Genomic DNA, 19,218 nt, shown 5'->3' with positions numbered 1-19,218 from the left:
CCCTCCCTCCCTCTCTCGGGTCACGTGACTGCTCTGAGCTAATCATTGGGCACCGGTCCGTCCCTAACTAGGGTCGATGACCGCAGCTTTCCCCCCGTTACAGCCCGGTGGAGGTTTATCTCCGCTCGGCCTCCTCTCCCGGCCTCCCTCCCATCATGTCCGGATCCAGCGGCACCGGCAGCGGCGGCGGAGCGGCCCGGGACCGCATCGGCTACATCACCCGCGTCCAGAGCTTCAGCGCCTGCCACCGGCTCCACAGGTACCGAGCGTCCGGGCGGACGGACCGCTGAGCGTCAGCCGCCGCTCGATGCGCTCCGCCCGGCGTGTGGAGTCCGCGCGCAGCGGCGAGCGCGGCGTGATGCGTTCAGGCTCCGGTCCATGAGCAGACAAAGCTCATCACGTCCGCGGGTCAGCGCGCGGAAAGCGGGCACAACGTTAGAGAACGACCTGCTGAATTTGTCTGGTCCCGTCTGTGGCGTTAATAATGATTTTATGGAATTTGTAGTTTTCAAAGGCTTAGAAAGGACTCCATGATGCTGCTGCATTCAGGTGCAGCAAGCACTGTCGGGAAAAAGAGCTTGACAATAACCTGTTGAAAACCCAAAAAAGAAGTGCACCTAACGTGTCTATTCAGCACATATATTTCGTGTTCACTATTTTAAATTCAAAATAAGACTTTTTCCACATTAATGTGGCTGTGTTACTCTCTTTCCAGTCAACATAGAAGACATTTTCCCAAGATCAGAGCTGACCACTTCCTATTTCCAGTGTTTTTTTTTTGTTTGTTTTTCCTTTTTGTCCATGACTTTGTGACATTATTGTACTATGGAGCTTTGTACAACGGGTCTTATGAAGCAATATGCAAAACATTTGTGAAGATCCTTTGATCTCCTTCTACCTTATATGCTTGGCTCCGCTGTTCATACCACAAAAGGACGTTCCTCAAACACTGCGTTGGATTTAACAGGGAAATAAAGTAGCTGTCCACTCTTATCCAATTTATTTCACCAAGCCGTGTTACAATCAACAAACTACCAAACGGAAATTTTCAGACTTTGTGCATGTACTGTATTGTACGTGATGTCCCTGAAGGCAGCATAAACCTTCAGTGTGTTTTCCCTGTTTGACTGGCTCCTGTGTGTTTGACTTGTTCCTGCGTGTTTTCCAGCATCCAATTGAGTGATGAGGAGAATAAACAAATTTTCGGAAAGTGTAACAATCCCAACGGACACGGACACAACTACAAAGGTTCATCTTCACTCCAACTCTGTGTGCTGAATTCCTGTTTCCACATGTTGTAGATCAGTAAACACATCTGTCTTCTCTCCACAGTGGAAGTAACCGTGCGTGGAAAGGTAAAAAATAAAGAATAGCATGATGTTTATTCTAAAACCCCAATCAGAAAAAAATGCTATATTTTAAATAGGTCACATTTTCTTGAGATAAACATGAATCAGGTTCTATCATGTTATTTCTGACAGATCGACAGCGTTACCGGGATGGTCATGAACCTGACGGACATAAAGAGACATATTGAGGTAAGATCGGACAGCTATTGCTTACTTACTCATCTACTAGTTCTATCCAGATGTATTCTAGAATTGCTTTGCTTTCCTGGAGATTTCTTCTTGCAGCTTCTCTTAAAATCTTATCAAATACTTTTCAGATCAAGTTAGATAGGTAAAAAGGTACAGAGAATTTACAAACTTAAAGGAATTCAGACCAAAGTTGTAGGAACGCTGCGTTTCAAAGAAATCAGATGACGGAACAATCTGAACAACGACATCAAAGAAGCTCAGTCAATCAACTAAGTTCATTTAAAAAGTACAGGAATGAACAAAAGTAAGAATCATTTATGAAGCAATGTGATGAGAACAATAAGTGATTGTATCATTGGCATAAAGACACAATGTCGAACGCTGACGTTAAGCTTCATGTTTTCAGTTTGTATGAAATGAGATTATTATTTCTGCACTCTTGATTTGAAAATCGACACTTTGGACTTCATAAAAGGCGTATAATGTGTTTTTTTGTGGCAGAATGAAGTCAAGTATTTGGACAGGAAATCATAATAATACACTTCCTGGGCTGCGTTTTAGTCCGAAACCAAACGACAGTTTGGTCTCAGACAAAAGAGGCAGTTCAGCGAATGGCTGACAGCTGTTCCATCTTCACGTTGTTTCATCAGGGCCTCAAATCTGCTGCTAAATGCGATTCCTAAACTGAGTTTTGTTTGATATTGCAACAATTACAACACAGCAATATCACAGCAGTTTACAATAAAGTGAAATATTGTGGGTAAAAACAAACACTGCTGAACCGTTGATGACTTGTACTTGACTATGACTTGTAGAAAGGGCCGTATTGTGGTTTTACTCTGCTCTGTTTTCATTGAGAGACAAACAAATATCAGCAAGTGCAGCTTTTAAAGTGGATTTTGATCATTAGAAAGTTACAAAATGGGTTTGAAAAGGTGGAAAATGAAGCATTTTGTTCCCTGAAATCTTTGTTTTGTCAGATTATTCATATATTCTTTCCATTATTTGCAGGAAGTCATCATGGTTCCTCTGGACCATAAAAACCTTGATAAAGACGTTCCTTACTTTGCTACAGTTGTCAGGTGAGCATCTTTTGTTTCCACACCTCCCCCTGTGTTGTTTAACCGAAACCTTGGTTTCTCCGACCTCTCAGCACCACAGAGAACCTGGCCGTGTACATATGGGACAACATGGCGAAGGTTTTGCCCCCCGACACTCTCTACGAGATCAAGATTCATGAGACTGATAAGAACGTCATTGTTTATCGAGGGGAGTAGACGCCGACGGCGTTTCCGTTTGCTTTGGCCGCCGTTAAAGTGCCATTAATGCCGCTTTATTTAACAGCACTGTTTGCCTCCAGATGGCTGCAGTTCGTCAAACTGCCACACGGTGAATGAAAGCATGTCGGTCTGTGTCCTTCCACTGCCAGGAGGTGAGCAGAAAGATGGCCCAAATGAAGACTGGCAATCGGACCTATTAGAAATGAAGATAAATGACATTCCTAGAATTGGCGCGTCGGGTGCAGTTTGACTTCAGACTCTCCCAATCTGTAATGTTTGGACAGCCGGGCTGCAGCGCTTCCTGGATGGAACTGGCCTAGAGCCAACAGAGCAGCGATCAATAACCCAGACCTGAGTCCCAGTCTTTACTGATCCAGCTGAATGGTTGAACAGAAGGGTAAACGAGAATCCCTCAAACTTCATCTGCCACAGAAAATTAAATGTGGCCTGTCACGTTTTTCTCACTGAACAGTTTGAGAAAGACGGAATGAAACTCCACCAACATGTCCACCCTAAACAACAGCTTTCAGTCTAACTTTGAAAACACTACAAAATCAATAAGTGAGGGGGGATAAATAAGGTTCAAGCTGGAAAGCAGGCTTGACTCTTGACTCTAATTGGGCCAATACGGTGTCAACAATGAATTTTGGAGCAATCAGACATAAAAACAACCAGATCCAGCGTAGCCTGAAGACATGGTGTCGGCCATTGATGATTCACCCGTTTTATTAACCATTCAGCTGGAGTCAGCAACAACAACGACAGCTGCCAGTCACCTCCACCCAGTGAACCTGCTGACTGCCTGGGAAAAAAAAAAAAAAAACTATTTGGGTGTGATGAGTCCAAATATGTTATCTCCTAAATAACTTCTGTGATGAGCCCATGCAAACTCTTTGTATTTAACTGTTTAACTTCCTGATCTGAAGAGGTTCTTTTCAACAAGCACACTTTTAATAGTGTGTAAAACGGTCAGAAGTGGCACTGGTGAAGATGAAAACTTCCCTCATGTTGCATTTTCTCAGTCTGTCTCAGTACAAGACTGATGACGTTCTTCTTCAGTTGTGTGAACGCTGTTTGAATGTTAACGGGACCAAAGTTACATGTTCTCCTGAAGGATGCTGATCTCCAGTGGTTGCACTTTCCTCAACTTGTAGACAAAATTGTAAGTAAATTTCATAAAATAAAGCTTTTTTTTGACAACGGTTTAGTCTGTACTCTCAGGTCTGATGGCACTTTTTATGTTCTTTTTATTCACATCTGTATATTTTCACAGGTTATTCTCACCCATCGTGTGCACAGTTTGTTCTCCACACCAGTGTTCTAAATTTACTGCATTGTCTCTTTGATTGGTTGCATCCATCTGAAAAAAAAATTTTCTCCCCAAAATCATACAGATATTTAATAAACCTGAGGTCTGGGGCCACATGACTCTTCAACTTCTCTGTAGCAGCATCCTGAAAATTCTGGGTTAACATTTAGTTTAAATTTTAATTATATTGCATATGGCTCGGTCTAATCTCCAGGGTAAAAAATGTCAAAAGAAGATAAAGGGAAAAAAACCCCCAGCTTGAAATGAATAAAATACCTCAAAAAATCAACAAGAAAAAGTACTAATATTGCTAAAATCACTGACAATAACCAAAAAGGTTCAAATGAAAATAAAATTTATTGTTGCCAATATAGGTAAATGTCCTCTAACCATTAGGAAATGGACAGAAAATAGATAAAAAGCCTAAAATTTCCAAGATGTAAAAAAAAAAATGGAGAAATTTCTAGAACTGTAAAATGTAATGAGAGATATACAACTAGCTGTGACACTTCAGTTTTTCAATGTATAGCAATACTTTTTTTTAGATGCTTTATTTCTTCATTTCAATATGTTTTGTAGCTTCAAACAAATTTTATTTGGTCAGAAAAAGCATCAAAGTGTCTCTTTTGACCCCTAGTAATAAACCACTGTGAAGTACCAGAACGGGCTGTAACAGGTGAAGCTACTGATGGAACCAAGACTCCTAAATAACAGAAGAGAATTCACTAAAGTGAAAACACAAAATCTGCTTCATCAATGTTTGACGTTGAAGAGTTCAAAAAAGGAGAATTTTGTGTTTCATGGGAAAAGAGGCGTTAAATGACCTCTATTGTGATCTGCAGGATGGAAACTGATGCTCTGAAATATTTAACCAGCAGATGGGGACATCTGACTTCTAGAAAAAAAAAAAACAGCCAGGAGGTTTTCACTCCAGCTCAGTCATCAATCCACAGAAACTGAACAGTTATAAAAGTGGTTATTTTAATAATTTTATGCATATTTTCTAAAACGGAGGCAAATCGCTGCCATATTCTCTGTACCTTAAGTCACATCTGTCTAAAAATGTGCCATGAAGAGGGAATGAGACTTTCAGAAGTCACAATGATCTCTCATGTTGCAGCAGGTGATACGAGATTCACCTTCTGAGTTTCTTCATCAGCATTACTTGTGTTTAAATATGTCAAAGACTTTGGATCCCCTTTTAATGGACCTTTAAGATGCATGTTCAGTTATTTATTATATAAATGAATTTATGATTAATGAAAGAAATTGACTCTTGACAAACCAAATTACAAACAGGAAATTCTACATTAATCTAAATTATTTAAATGTTGCTGTGCGATAATATGAGACGAGACACCAATCAAATTTGATTTGAAACTGTAGAGAGCATTTTTTCCATTTGTAAAAGAATAACAATACGTCTATGTATTGACATAGATGTATGTCAATAGATGTCTAATTTAATTTAAAAGCTGCCTTTATATGATGTGGGCTCTGTCACTTTGCACCAATAGTTGCTTATTTTTGTGTGATGATGTCATTTAGAACTGTCCTGACTGAGGAGTTTGCAACAATGTATCGGTTTAAAATGATGTCATCATCTAATTTCACCTAGATATGCAAATGAGCAGCTATGCAAAGTAGATGACATTTAGAATTTTGAGGACTTTGCAACAATGCATCAGTTTTAAAGTAACAGTGTTTTTTTACAAAACAAAATGAAGTACATCAAATTGAATTACTAAACATTTAATGTAAATTCATTTTACACGTTCATGATTTTGTAATATGTGTAACAAAACTCACCATTCCATTCTATTCAGCTTTATTTATATCCTGCCAGGCACAACACAGTCATTTCTAGAATCTTTTACAGAGAAAAACCCAACAGTTCCACCTGAGCAAGCATAGCGACTGTGGAGAGAAAACCTTTAAAAGGAAGAAACCTACCTAAAAATGTAACCAAGTAAATGAGTTACAATATTTTCAAAAGTAACTAATCACTAGACAAAGTAACTATTCTGTTACTTTTAAAAAGAAGACCTGTTTAAATATGCCAAAGAATTTGGATCCCCTTTGGATTATTTATTAAAAAACTGAATATATGCTTAATTAAACAGGAAATGCTACATGAATCTAAATTCTTCAAATATTGCTGTGCTATGATATGAAACAAGAAAATAATAAAATTTCATCAGTAACTGTAGATAGCATTCCTACATTCATGGACATGTCAACAGATCTCTGTACTCCCATTGAAAAGCTGCCTTTAGATGATCAGAGCTCTCTGTGGCTGTTCCTCTGACACGTCACACACTTTGCACCAATAAGATTCCTGGTTGGCTCAGCTGGAGTCTGGAGGAGGAAACACCAGCTGAAAGCGGTGAAACATAACGGAACCAGACCTCATATTATTGTCAGTAACAGTGATGGCGTTGTCATACTGAATAAAGTAATCAGATTACTTGTAACACCATGAGTAACACTGTTTACTCCCATCACTGTTTTTTTTACTGAGGCCACATTCATTCAGTGTAGTAAAATCTAACAGAATGGATCAATATCCTGTCTGATGTTGACAGATGTTTCATAAATGATCATTAATTGATTTACACAGCAAGTGGAGAGTATTTTCTATAAATTAAACCTGGCTGTAACTACACTACCAATAATCAGGTCATGTTTCCTTCCATATGAGCTTCAATGCCTGAGCGACTTCAGACCACAACATGTATAAAACGTCACCGTGTGCACAGCATGCTGGGTAACAAGGGGCCCCATTCTTTCTTTACTCCCTTTCTGACAGAGTTGTAATCTTCATGTCAAGATTTAGCCTCCAACCGAACCTTTAATTAATCAAATTCCATAAAGATGTGTCACACACAGGCAGGGAACAGGCCGGAACACGACGGCGGAGCCTCCAGCCGCCGCTGAAGGTCCAGTTCCAGTTCAGAACCGGCTCAGTTCGTTTCCTCGTGCTACTGTAGCCGATCGCTGATCTGTGAAAAATCCCCGCGATGCAGAAAGTCTTGGATCAGACACAAACACAACACATAAAACTATAATTACAGAGTAATAGAAGGCAGCTGGATTACTGCAATTAACAGGTGAAAGCCAGCAATTATCCCTCTGCCCGATGGAAAAGCATTTTTCTCTGCACTTTACGACGCTGAATTAAGTTTCCTTTTATCTCCTGTTTGCAGCGACTGTGTCCTCCACTGTTTTGTGTGTTCATTCCGCTGCGAGTTGGATTACATCCTCTAATTGAGCTGGCGAATGTTACCGCACGTATCAGGATTAGCTGGATTTTCTTTGCTTCTGCTGATTGATTGGAGGTTTTTGTTTTTTGTGTCTAGACAAATCCTTCCCTGCATCTCTAGAACAAAAGGGGGATTTCTCTATGGAGTATCGCAATCTGTTGAAGCCGATTATGATTGTGAAAATGAAAGAAATTGCACAATAATTAGACTCAAATTTAGGTCTGTTTTTTTTTTTAATGCGTGAAAGTGAAAGTAAATGTCTAAGAACAGCCTTCAGTTTCCACTGTTAGTTTCTGTGAGTTTGATGAGATGAAACCAGGTGAGTTTTAAAGAACCATTGATGGAGAGAAGCCAGCAGATTACTGACACTTTGACACTGGAGGGTGAAGAATTCAAAGCTTCTCATTATTACAGGAATCTGATGTGATTCCACATGACTGATTATTTAATATCCAGTCCGTTTTAACAGCTTCTTTAAAACCACTGTGATCGTCTGCATAAAAATAATAAGCCTCCTGAAATAGTTTGTTTCTAAGCTACTATTTTTATTTCTTTCAAGCAATTTGAACCGTTTTCAGCATTTAAGCTTTTGCAGTTCCAGTTTAGCAATTGAAGCCATTTCATTCTAGCTGCTTTGCCTGTTCTTACAATTTAGTAGTTCAGTGTATTGTAACTATTTCACTTTTTGTAGATGTTGTTGGTCATTTCAAAGTGACATTTTAACCATTTTCTCAATTCTAGCAGGTGTAATGTTTTAACTTTTAGCTACTTTAGCAGTTTTTCTCTTGTAGTCGTTTCCGCCATTCAAGTGGTCCTAACTTTTTGTTTTGTTACTTTTATGTTTAAGCTTTTCTACTGGCATTAGCTCAATACTTCTTTTACTTATTTAACCAGTTTCAGTTTAACTTAATTTTTTAGTAGTTCTTATTTTTACTGTAGTTTTTAGTGTTTCTATGGTGTGAAAATAGAGTAAAAATCTGATACAAATGTTTGTCTCTGCAAGCACGCGCATGTGTGTGTGTGCGTGTGTGTGTGTGTGTGAGTTATACTGCCGTCAGACGGCTTCAGGCAGGGATGACTGTATCTCTCTGCGTTGGGGGGGTATTCAAGCTCACTCCTGTTTTGTGTTTACCCCCCCACCACCACCCACTGCTCCACTCAGGCGTGACACACTTCTTCACAGACACACACTCACTGACTCACACACACACACACACTCCCACAGCTTGAAGAGAGCGCTCATGCACACAGCGGCTCCACTCCCTCCCCAGAGCCCGCCGGGGTGAAGACATCATGGGTCCTCCGTGAGCCGCGAGGATGGAGAAGAGGGTGTGTGTGATCCTGACCGACTTCCACCAGTACAGACCGACGGTCCGCAGAAACCCGGTAAGAAGAACCGCCGACTCGGCACTGCTTCATCTGCTCCTCTGCCAGACTGACAGTCCGGGTGTCTCCGTGTGTGTCGGCATGCTGAGGGACTCCTCCTCGATGCAGGACCACCCTCCAGAGGGGGGGGTGGGGGGCGGTCAGCAGGGGGCGCCACAGAGCTCCACATCAGCCATGACGCAGGGCGGGGGTCGAGTAAAGCCTTCATGGAGGGTTTGGAATTGCTCTGATAGTTCCTTAAACCTAATATTAAATGCCATGTATTTCAGTTTCTCTCTCTCTCTCACACACACACACACACACTTTGCTTAAAGTGGACCAGCTGTGTATCGTTCTCCTATTGTCTCATTAATAATAGAGGGAACGAATTGAGGCTGGTGTTAAATAACAGGCAGAGACTTAAGGAATACAGATTCAGCTTTCTTGAAAAAAATGGAACTAAGATTCTAGTGAGGTTGTGTTCAGTGTGATTGTTTCTTGAATGCAGAGGAACGGATGGAAAACTGAAACCACAAACCAAATGTGACCAAACAGCAGTGACAATGGTTGCTTCTGGTGCTGCGTCTGCAGAGTGACTCGAATTTCTCTGTTTTGGAGACTGAGAGTGGATAATATGCCGTTGCTCAAAGTTGGACAGTTTGTTCCTTCGGTGTAGTGTCAGGTAAAAAAAGTAAATTAGTAACCCAGTTGGGGTTGATGGGTTTAGGGTCACACATGAAAGTGTCCTTTCGTGTGTGATGAGTAACTGATTACTGCTTTTCAAGCAACTTCTGCATTTCTGATTAAATGGGATCAGTTAACAAGCAAAACCTTTTATTGGCTTTTGGCTGTCTGTTTACACAACAAAGGTTCTTAAAGATACTGAAAACGCAACTTTTGGAAGACGGCTCCCAAAGTGGAATTTTTCAAAAACGCTCAGGCTCCATCTTCATGGAAATGGGGAAAAACACAACTTTTTCAAAACACTAAATGTGCACCACGGTGTTTCCAATGTTTCTACCATTTCTGTGTAAACGAATATCATTTTCAAAACTTTGCGGATCTTTACTGAAAAGAAATAAAAAAGCACTATCACTTGAAATCGGTCCTAATGCATCTTTTGGTAGATGGATGTGGCTTTGACCTCATGATCACGTGCAGAACTCGCACGTTAAGTTTCACTGACAGACGACAAACTGTGGTTTTGTGCTTTGATGCTGCTGCATGCGGGTCGTCCGGTTCAAACAGAAAACCGTTTCATCTTCAAATGGAGCCAAATTGAAAGGAATGCTGCTCGTTTGACAGATAATACTGTTTGGGTTTTCTGGGGTCAGTCTAACCACCATCACTATGCCAGGTATTCCAGCCGGCTCTATCGGGGTTATCTCCCTCTGTGTAATTACACCACAACAATCATGTCAGTGATATGATTTATAATCTGCTGTTATTGTGCCTGACCTGCTGTCAGTGGACCACAGGAGTTTAGATGAACTGCGAGGTGCTCGGGTGATCAAAGGAGTCCTCGCTGACCTGGATCCAGGGTTCAGCCAGAGGCCGTCCTGCAGACACCCTGCGGTCCGTTCATGCGGGATCAGGCTGCACACCGGAGTCGGTACAGTAGGAACGCTGAGAAGCATCTAGTCCGGTGAAACTCATCCAGCCGGAGAGGTGTGGGGTCAACACAACACTTCACTTGGGCATTTAAAGTCTGTTTCAGACACACAGCCACGATTGCAGAGTATGTAACAGTACAGCGTTAAAAATTCAAGCTCCTTAAAACAAGTTCTGAAGTATAAGTCCACTGAGTATCTGAATATAAGAAATGTCTGCATGTATGCCGATGATGGTGGAGAGAGATTCAAAAAACTGAGCCCACAAACAGCAGTGGGTTTTGTTGTCAATCTACTTGCATATGTGCAGATGTTTATGCCGCATTTAGAAATAGATGCACTCTGAAAGTATAAAAGTCAAACTGATCAATATTTTGATGCTGCAGTCCGATCGAAGCAGTCTTCCACCTCCTATTGATAAAGCTGACTTCTTGCTTCAACCCGGGGTTTGTCTTCGAGCTACATCAAAATGGTCCAAACCCTCTGCGGTTGAATCCAAACGTCAGTTTTCATTGGAAGTGAAATCAGTTGGACTTGGCGTCTGTCTTCAAAGACGCTTCCCTTCTCATTCAAGTGGCTTCATCAGTTCCTGCTGTTCCAATAGCCAAGAGACCAGCTGGTCAATGGAACAGCAAACGTCATCGAAGCAACGTCTTCCAGGACACTTTTCACAGACATCTTTCATTTGCTGTTGGAGTAGTTTGACACACCTCATCAGTATCTGGACTTGTGTGCAGATCGTACTGAGGTGGGAACAGCTGTTCAAATACAGGAGACGGATGGTGGTTGTGGGATTAAGATGGGAGTTACCTTCGCTCACCTGGGATCGTCAGGGTAAAGACTTGGTCTTTTCCAGAGTTGTGAATCACATGTACAGTTGGAAAGTTTGTTTTTCTGCTACACAGAGGTGCAGAAACACCTTCGGGCTTCAAGTCAAAACACGAAAACCTACACTGGAGCACATCCATCACGCGGAGAGGGATTGCTAAGTGACAAAAGGAGAATTTGGTTTGTGCGCCTCCGACAATAGTGCCAGCTTAAGAGCCTCCAGCCCTGTGATCGTGCTAAACGTGAAACCGTTGACGCGCCGCATTCATCTCCGTCGGCTTTTCTCTTCCGTCGGATTGATGTTGAGCGCGACGGCAAATCCCAGAGTGACAGGGAGAAGCGTAGTGAGGAAGTTCAGGTGTGTTCGGGGGGGCAGAACCCCCCGCCGATGGCGGTTCAGACCCCCACATCCTAAATCTTATTTGGACAGCACGGCAATTACTGTACGCGCACCCAGGAAAGATGACACCACACCGCGTTTCCCCGTCTAATTTCCTCCGCTGACAAGCCGCGTGGCGCGGCCGCTCTGCGGGGTAAACGGCTGTCAGGGTTCAGAGAGCTCCGCTCATGACGCCGCTTTTCCACCCGCTCAAGCAGCAACAGGTTTCTCTCCGGCCGACTTTCCCTTTTAGACTCCCTATTCTTCTTTTTCAGTGGAAAATCAGCTCACATCTGTTTTTCCCAACCATCGTTTTGACTTTTTTTTTTCTTCTCTCTTGTTTGCTCTGGAGGTAAAGCCAAAATTACTTGTAGAATCTTGTTAGGTGTCGATGGAAAGTACGACGCGGCAGATTTCACGTGGCATGAAGGTAGAGGCAAGCTGGAGGCTCTGAAAGTATTTAGGAATTTATCAGCTTCAAAAATACATTACCTTTAAGAATTTGTGTCTACTGCACGAATTTTTCTGAAGTCTTACGCGACAATGACTGACTCATCTGCCAATTATTGCCAATGTGCCAATTGAGAACTTTTGTTGCATTTTGGTGTCTGTTTTCACAACAACGGTGCTCAGAGTCACCGAAAAAAACGACTTTTTCAAACTATACGACATAGTCTCTTTGGAAACGGGAGAAAACAGAACTTTTCTGCACATACAGTATGTGCACAGTAGATATTCTCCTGGGACTTGATAGCTCTAGAGTTGAGATTCAGCCGTAGCAGTTCAGGTTCATGGTGTATTGTTCTCTGCCTCTGTGTGGCTTCATTACAAAAAACAGCCAACAGTGGCCACTAGTGGCCCAACAGGAACACTACATCATGTTCAGCTTTTCTGCCACTGCTGCGTAAACCAGAAACTTTTCTGAAATGAAAACCTGAAAAAGAGACGTTTTCACCTCAAACGTCTACGTCGAATCAGGACCTCAGTGTTTCGTCTCTGCAGAATTTTAAAATGAAGTGCTGGCTGAGAAGAACTACCAGATAAATAATATTTAGAAGGACTTCATAAATAGATACAACCAAAAAAAAAATGTTGTTTTATGGAAAATGTTTGTTTATTTCTGTCTTGTTTGCTTGGGTTAAATACACGCTTCTATTTTCCTCCTTCCTCCATTTTGAAGTTAATTCCTGACAATTACTGAATATTTTGTAGCTTTGTGAAGTTGTCGAACTGATTCAAGAAAAGCCTTGTAGAATGATGATCTGACACCAGTTTCTTCTGTGCGTGCGGGTTAAAATCCCTTCTCAACCTCAACAGTTTAGATTGACGTCCCCAATTAGTTCGCTGGCAGAAGTGCTTTGAGATGTTATTCACGCTTCACAGTCGTCAAACCGCCTCAGAACAAAACCTGTCAATCCTGCATTTCACGCTTAATCCAGCTTCCAACGTTTAATTTCAATAATTCTGTTTGGTTATTTGGCAGAAAAAAAAGAAAGAAGGAGGCTGCATTAGTTACCAAGAAGCTATCGAGCGCTGTCTGAAGGAAACACACTGCAGACTGGTGTTGTGGTTTATGTCGGAGTGTGTGCAGGATCGCAGTGTTTCCACCGTTCTGACAGCGGCTGAGTCTGTTTAAACTCCGCTCCAGTGAGGTCTGACGGACCGCCAAGGCGATAGGGCGAAGGACCGAGCCTGAGGTCTCCTCGCCGCAATAAAACCCAACCGTCTCCACCAGATAAGAGCGTCTGAACTCCACCTCTGACCTCTGACCTCTGTGCCATGTACAGATGAGCTCGGAGTAAACAGGCTGTCTGAAGAAACCACTGCAGTCAGCTGCTTCTTCTGAGTCGACCTCGACCGGTGGAGGTTTTACTGTCTGTCTGAACCGCTGCGATGCAGCTTTACGGCGCTGCGTCGTAGAAAAGCTGCGGGGCTCCTGGCAGATGGTGAACTGATTGAAAGGCGATGACAATACTCCAACATGTTGGTTTCTGTATCAGCTCGGTTCGCCTCCGGGTGTTCGAAGGGGAATCAGACCGTCGGGCTGCTCAGTTCAGCTCCTTCCTGTTGTTTCCATCTCTCGAAATGATCCATTCTCAGGGTACCATGTGGAATTTTAAGCATTCTCTCATCGTAAAGAACAAACTATTCCGACTAACTGACCAAGATGCTGTCTGTGAAGTTCATTTTGCTCAATTACAGACAAATTAATACCTAATTTTGCAGTGTTCTCTGAACCTAAAGAGGTTTTCCATGATTTTCAGAAGATAATTGTTTTCAGGAATTGGCTTTCGTGTGTTTTATCTGAAGAAACAAAACAGAAAACATTGTAAGCATGCCCACTCCAAACTGCAAAGCTGTGATCACTTCACTTTAAAAGTTTGTTTCAGCTCCAGATGGATTTTAGATTTGAAGAAAGTGATCAAATTGGGTCTTTTGATTATAAATGCAGTCGATTCCTCAGCCAACTCGAAGACGCCGTAGGTCATTCAGATGCAAAAATACCAACTTCAAGTATTTTGATTCAGTTAGTCTCATTTTATCTAATTTCTGTCAGCTCCAACTCTCACACATGGTTTCACAATCGGACATGACTTGGCTCTTCGGGTAAAGAGGAGGACACTTTTGTGGCCCTCATCACATGACCTGATGTAACATTTAGCATTGGCTCTGCTGACAATTTAGCTCATTGTATTAATTTCATAAATATCGTTAAATGCATAAATATATTGCAAGTAAACATGCACAAACTAAAGGCTGATATATACTGAATCATCTACAGTACACTTGGGGCACTGCATGATGTCTACAGTTCTTTCACCCCATTAAGACGTTCATTGTCATAATGCTGTGGGATGAGGATCAGTTGAAACTGCATGAAATGTGTTGGTCGTGCATATCTTATGATCATAAAGAGCAAGTTTGCACAAAAGCTGGCAGTGATGTTGCAAATTTTAGCTTCAGTAAACGGCGAGCTCTGAGCTAGCTTCCTGCATGGTGTCGGTCCTATTATCAAGGTGTAACAAGTGTTGTGGACAGTCGATAATCTGGAATTCTTTGCCCTGTGCTGTTTATTTTCTTGAAATTAACAGTGGATTTCCAATAAAGTGCCATTTCTTACACCACCATCTTGCCCTATGATGTGATAGAGCTCGTAGTCGAGGTGCTTCAACTATCGCTCTGTTGCATCGATGTGTGATTGTTGGAGGTTCACATTGGGTGAAACAGAGGCTCTGCAGAGGTGGTTTGAGGCTTCGCATGTCATTTATGTATGGAGTATAAATCAGATTTAAACGTAATGCTAGCAGCATGAATGTGATGCTAACAGTCGCATGCTAGCCGGTGCAGCAAGGTACTTTTGCAAGTCCTCCTGCAGGAGGCCGGAGTATTTACTATGCTCACACGTGGAGGGAAAATCTCCCGTGCATGATGTGGACGAAGGAGAAAAGGCTTTGAGGAAGAGGAGGAGGAGGAGGCGGAGGGGGGTGAAACTCCAGACGAAAGTGAGAGGGAGTGAGTGAGCCGGGCAGCCCGGGCTGAAATCTCTCCGTCGCTCTCCGAGCGTCTGAGCGTTCCTGGAGGGATGAGGGAGCGAGAGGAGCTGAGGAGAGCCGTGGAGCAGAGCGAGCGGCTCCTCTCCCGGGTCCGAGAGCTGGAGGAGCACAACGGCCGGCTCCACAGGGAGAAGAATGAGGCGGACACCAAATACCGAGCTGTGAGTCTCCGCCGCTGCCATCTTTCCCTCCCGTCTCCTCCACTCCATCCTTTTCACATAATTTGCGATGGAGTCTGAATTTCTGCTCGATAAGGGATTCTGAACGTGGTCATTACAGCGACCCCGGGCCGGGGGAATTAAGTGGATAATGACACCCTTCCAGAGAGGGAGGTGGTTGTGTTCCAGCTTGTTTTAATGCTGTGGCTTTTCCTGGTTCTTTTTACTGCCGTGTTGACCGTTTTCCAGCTGATCCTTTTTATTGGAGTGTGTCTGTTGCCTCTCGCTGCTGTCACCGCTCCGCGAGGCTGCTTCCTGGCCTCGGGCGCAGTCTGACTGACGTCTTTACGGCGAGGACGACTCTGAGCTCATCCCCGTCTGTCAGAAGGAAGCGCCAGCGCAAGCTTCATGGTGGGAAACCCACTTTCTTACTGAGACTCTGGCTGTGAATAGTCTCAAAAGAGTCTAAAACTGTGCTAAGTGATATTTTTATGCAAAGAAAATCCAGCTCATTGCATATTTCTGCTTGCTGAGAGCACTTTCTGAACTAAAACTACCTCTCTTGACTTGTGGGTCAGTCAGTTTACGTCTTTTCGTTCATCTTCAAGTTGCAGCTTTGGAGCTTCCATCATATATTTCTTGCTCTCCAGTATGTCGGAGTGTCGTGAGGGGAGAAACCGCATTGTAAATAAAGCCCATTAATAAATGTTGCAGTACCACAAGTAGCCATGTGTGGCAGTGTTGGGAGTACATTTAAGGTCGTACTGATCGTTGACTTCCTTCTTTCTCTTGGTGTTTCCTACACTAATGGTAGAATAAAGACATTTAAACCATTTTAAACACATTTGCTTGTTTTTGTTGAGTCTTTATGGTCACATGGTGCTGGAGCCAATCACAGTGGAGTCTGGGTGACAGCAGGGCACATTTTGTTTGTTTTTTTTTTTGGATTAGTTTCTACAGAGCTTTTAGCTATACACCAATGCTGATGCTGGTTGCGACTTTAATCAGGACCTGGTTCACTAACTAACTCTATTTATCTCTCTATATGTGCTACAATGCATCGTCATGCAGACAGTCTGCTCTTTTACTTTGTGTGAATCTCTTGGAATGACACAACGAGCGATCTCCACGCAAACAAGCATTAAAAATATTTTTTTCAGGCATTCGACTCTGTTTGATTTGGTCTCGATTCGGTTTGTTTTAGCTTTTTTAAGTGGAACCATTGTTTGCTATTTCAGCAACTTTTCATGTTGAATGAAGCCATTACAGCAGTTTCAGTGGTTTTAACCATCATTTGCTGACTTCTCTGCAACTGCTGAATAAGCCTCTCAACCAGGTTCACTGGCGATACGAACGAGAATCTTTTCAAACTATTTCACAGCATCTCTTTGGATTGATCCACAGTTAGCTTTCAGAGAGACGTTGAAAAAAAAGTTTACCCCTCAGTTAAATATGGCAGATTTGAACTGATGAACTTGACAAATGTCCCACATTATTTATTTCTATACATCATGAAAGAGACTTTCATTATCTGATTTGAAACAAAAATAAGAAAAAATGTTTTACATGTAATTCAGTGTAAGATTGAAAATTCAAGACCTCTGTAAATAAAAGACATTACTGACAAGAGAAAGATCAATAATGACAAGAGATTTGGAGCAATAAGCTCATAAATCACTTTCTTGAGAAAAAATGCGTCCATTCAATCACATGTCGTCATGGACTCCTGCCTCTGAACAATGAAAGTTCTCAGTTTTCACTTGAAAACGTTGGCGCGTAGCCGGTCTGAATAGAAATGAATCCTCCTTCACAGTCAGCAGGCCTCACTGTGGCAGAAATGGATCAATGAGTCACTGAAGTGGTGAAAAACTGCTGTAAAAAACACTCAATAAAACACTGTTTACTGTAACGAGTCACACAGCGCGCAGCCGTCAGGCTGGACCGGCTGACCTGGGATCAGCACGGGCTCCTTTTCGGAAAACCGAGTGTTTGATTTTCCGTCGCTACAAAGAAACAATCAAGCAACGTCTTTGATGTCAGGAACCTGCAGGTCCGTCAGATGGGGCTTCGGGTGGAGTCTCTGGGGGAAACGTGAGACTGTGGAGCGGCTCGGCTGTGGAGAGCGCTCCAGTGAGGACAGTCGGTCATTAATGCTCCTGAGCGTCTTAGCAGACGCTTCAGTGACGTGGATGGAGGAGATCATAAAGCCTCCGAGGCCGTCCAGTCGGCCTCTTTCACTGCCGTCTGGACGGGAGAAATTCGCGCTCGCTTCGTCTGCAGCCTCGGTTCGGCCACGTTAACTGACGTGAGATTAACTCTGAAACCGTTTTCATCAAAAGACAAGTTTTTCTATAAAGTGTTAAAAATTTAAAAAACAAACTCTCTAAAGCTGCAAAACATATTTAGGCTGGAAGATAATTATTGTTTTGTGAAACATATGAAATTTCATCCACTCATTTGTCAAGTTTTCTAGTTAGTTGAGAAGTAAATATGTTTTTCCTACACTCGTACAATTTTAGCTCTTTTTAAACATCATTTTGGGCTTTTTTGTGTATTTAGCATATTTAGCTATTTTTATTCCATCTTATCAATTAAACTGCTTCGCATATATTATAGATTATGGCTAATACAAGCATTTTATCTCTTTTTGCATTTTTTTTTTTAAGGTAAAGTTAGCAAATTTGTTGTTTTACTTTTTGTAATCATTAGCATTTTCAACCATTTTAGCAATTTTAGCCTTTTTATCTTTCAAATGCACCAATGGATTTAATTATTTTTAGCCAAGAGTAGTTCCTCCCGACATGTTGAACATTTAGATGAATGAAAGTATTTTTTTCTGAGACTATTTAGTGTTTTTTTTTTTTAACCAAAAGGTGACTTTTGAAACTCACAATTTCTCATCTGAAGTAAAACGCAGGTGACAGATTCAAATGAATGAAAAATTCTTTATCCAAACACCAAATTCACTGCAAAATAAGAGTCCTGATGTGGAAATCAAGTCCATTGTTTAACGACATGTCAGTTCTTTTAGGTGTGAAACCATTCCTTGAAATTAAAATCAGCAGGTGTGCTCTGACTCTGACTCGCAACACTTCTTAGATTAGCCGACCAGAAAAAATGGAGTTAATCATCAGAGGAGGCGGATCGGCCGTCAGGGTCGCGCTGGGGGAAATGTGAGCTCCTGTCGGAGCCGTTTAGCGTTGCAGAGAGACTTTCCAGTTTTCCAGGAGAGGTTGGTCCCGCTCCTCATTAACCTCGCCGTCCGCCGGAGCGACGGCTCGCATGTCTTTCATCGTCGCTTCGGTTAAAAATACCTCGCCGCTAATCAAGCTTAACTTCCCCCCTGTCAGGTCGACGCGGTCCCGGAGGCCTGGCGATCTTCTGATAGAGAATTTAAGATAATCGTCAAGCTACCATCTCCAGAAGGTTTGTTCAGGATGTCTCAGTTTCTGTGACCTGACTTCACCTCCTGATGGAGCAGCAGCCGCCAGGAGGATGAGGCTGGTGGAAAACTACGAGCAGCGCCGATCCACAACGGCAACAAAAACGGACAATTAGAGCCAAAGCGAGGAATTTAAGGATCGCTGCAGCACGACAGTAACTTTTCATTGCTTCCACCGTTCAAAGCAGTTTTAGTACAGATGCTGATAAAAGAAAGCTCAGTTAGCTCCTCAATTACTCCTGATGGGAAATAAATCTGCAGACGGGTTGAGATGGGTGGAGGGGGGGGGGGGGGGGGGGGGGGGAATCAGAGACTGACTGGAAGTTCAAGGGCAGGAAACACGTGAATATGCTGACAAATTGGTCCAGAAAGATTGACCTGAAGACAGACTGATGGGAGAAACGGATGCTAACGTCCATCTTTTTCCCAAAACTGCTTCAACCTTGAGTTTAAGGTTCTAGATGGAACAGTTCTCTTCAGCTCACGTTCTGA

The 19,218-nt window shown here is 42.5% G+C and overlaps 2 protein-coding genes across 2 annotated transcripts in view; both read left to right on the top strand.

The window, feature by feature from the left end:
• The first annotated feature begins 87 nt into the window (after positions 1–87).
• Positions 88–4,020, top strand: pts (6-pyruvoyltetrahydropterin synthase). The gene is made up of 6 exons (XM_030098178.1): positions 88–259; positions 1,169–1,248; positions 1,333–1,355; positions 1,482–1,538; positions 2,550–2,620; positions 2,692–4,020. The coding sequence occupies exons 1-6, from the start codon at positions 156–158 to the stop codon at positions 2,813–2,815; spliced, it is 459 nt and encodes a 152-aa protein (XP_029954038.1). The 5' UTR covers positions 88–155; the 3' UTR covers positions 2,816–4,020.
• A 4,601-nt stretch (positions 4,021–8,621) lies between these two features.
• The window catches only part of LOC115393563 (myosin-16), a 46,087-nt gene continuing 35,490 nt past the window's right edge, over positions 8,622–19,218 (top strand). The window contains exon 1 of the mRNA XM_030098607.1: positions 8,622–8,776. Coding sequence (XP_029954467.1) covers positions 8,708–8,776 — 69 coding nt within the window. The 5' untranslated portion in view covers positions 8,622–8,707. The remainder of the gene's footprint in view (positions 8,777–19,218) is intronic.

Source organism: Salarias fasciatus, chromosome 8 (assembly GCF_902148845.1).
Source record: "Salarias fasciatus chromosome 8, fSalaFa1.1, whole genome shotgun sequence".
NCBI classification, from domain to species: Eukaryota; Metazoa; Chordata; class Actinopteri; order Blenniiformes; family Blenniidae; genus Salarias; species Salarias fasciatus.
Note: the sequence above shows the minus strand (reverse complement) of the source record. Positions and strands in the feature narration are given on the sequence as shown.

Excerpts from the sequence above, each read along its gene's own strand:
- pts (XM_030098178.1), top strand. The coding sequence starts at position 156 with ATGTCCGGATCCAGCGGCACCGGCAGCGGCGGCGGAGCGGCCCGGGAC. Across the intron at positions 260-1,168 it reads GCCTGCCACCGGCTCCACAG|CATCCAATTGAGTGATGAGG; the intron begins GTACCGAGCGTC and ends CGTGTTTTCCAG. Across the intron at positions 1,249-1,332 it reads ACACGGACACAACTACAAAG|TGGAAGTAACCGTGCGTGGA; the intron begins GTTCATCTTCAC and ends TTCTCTCCACAG.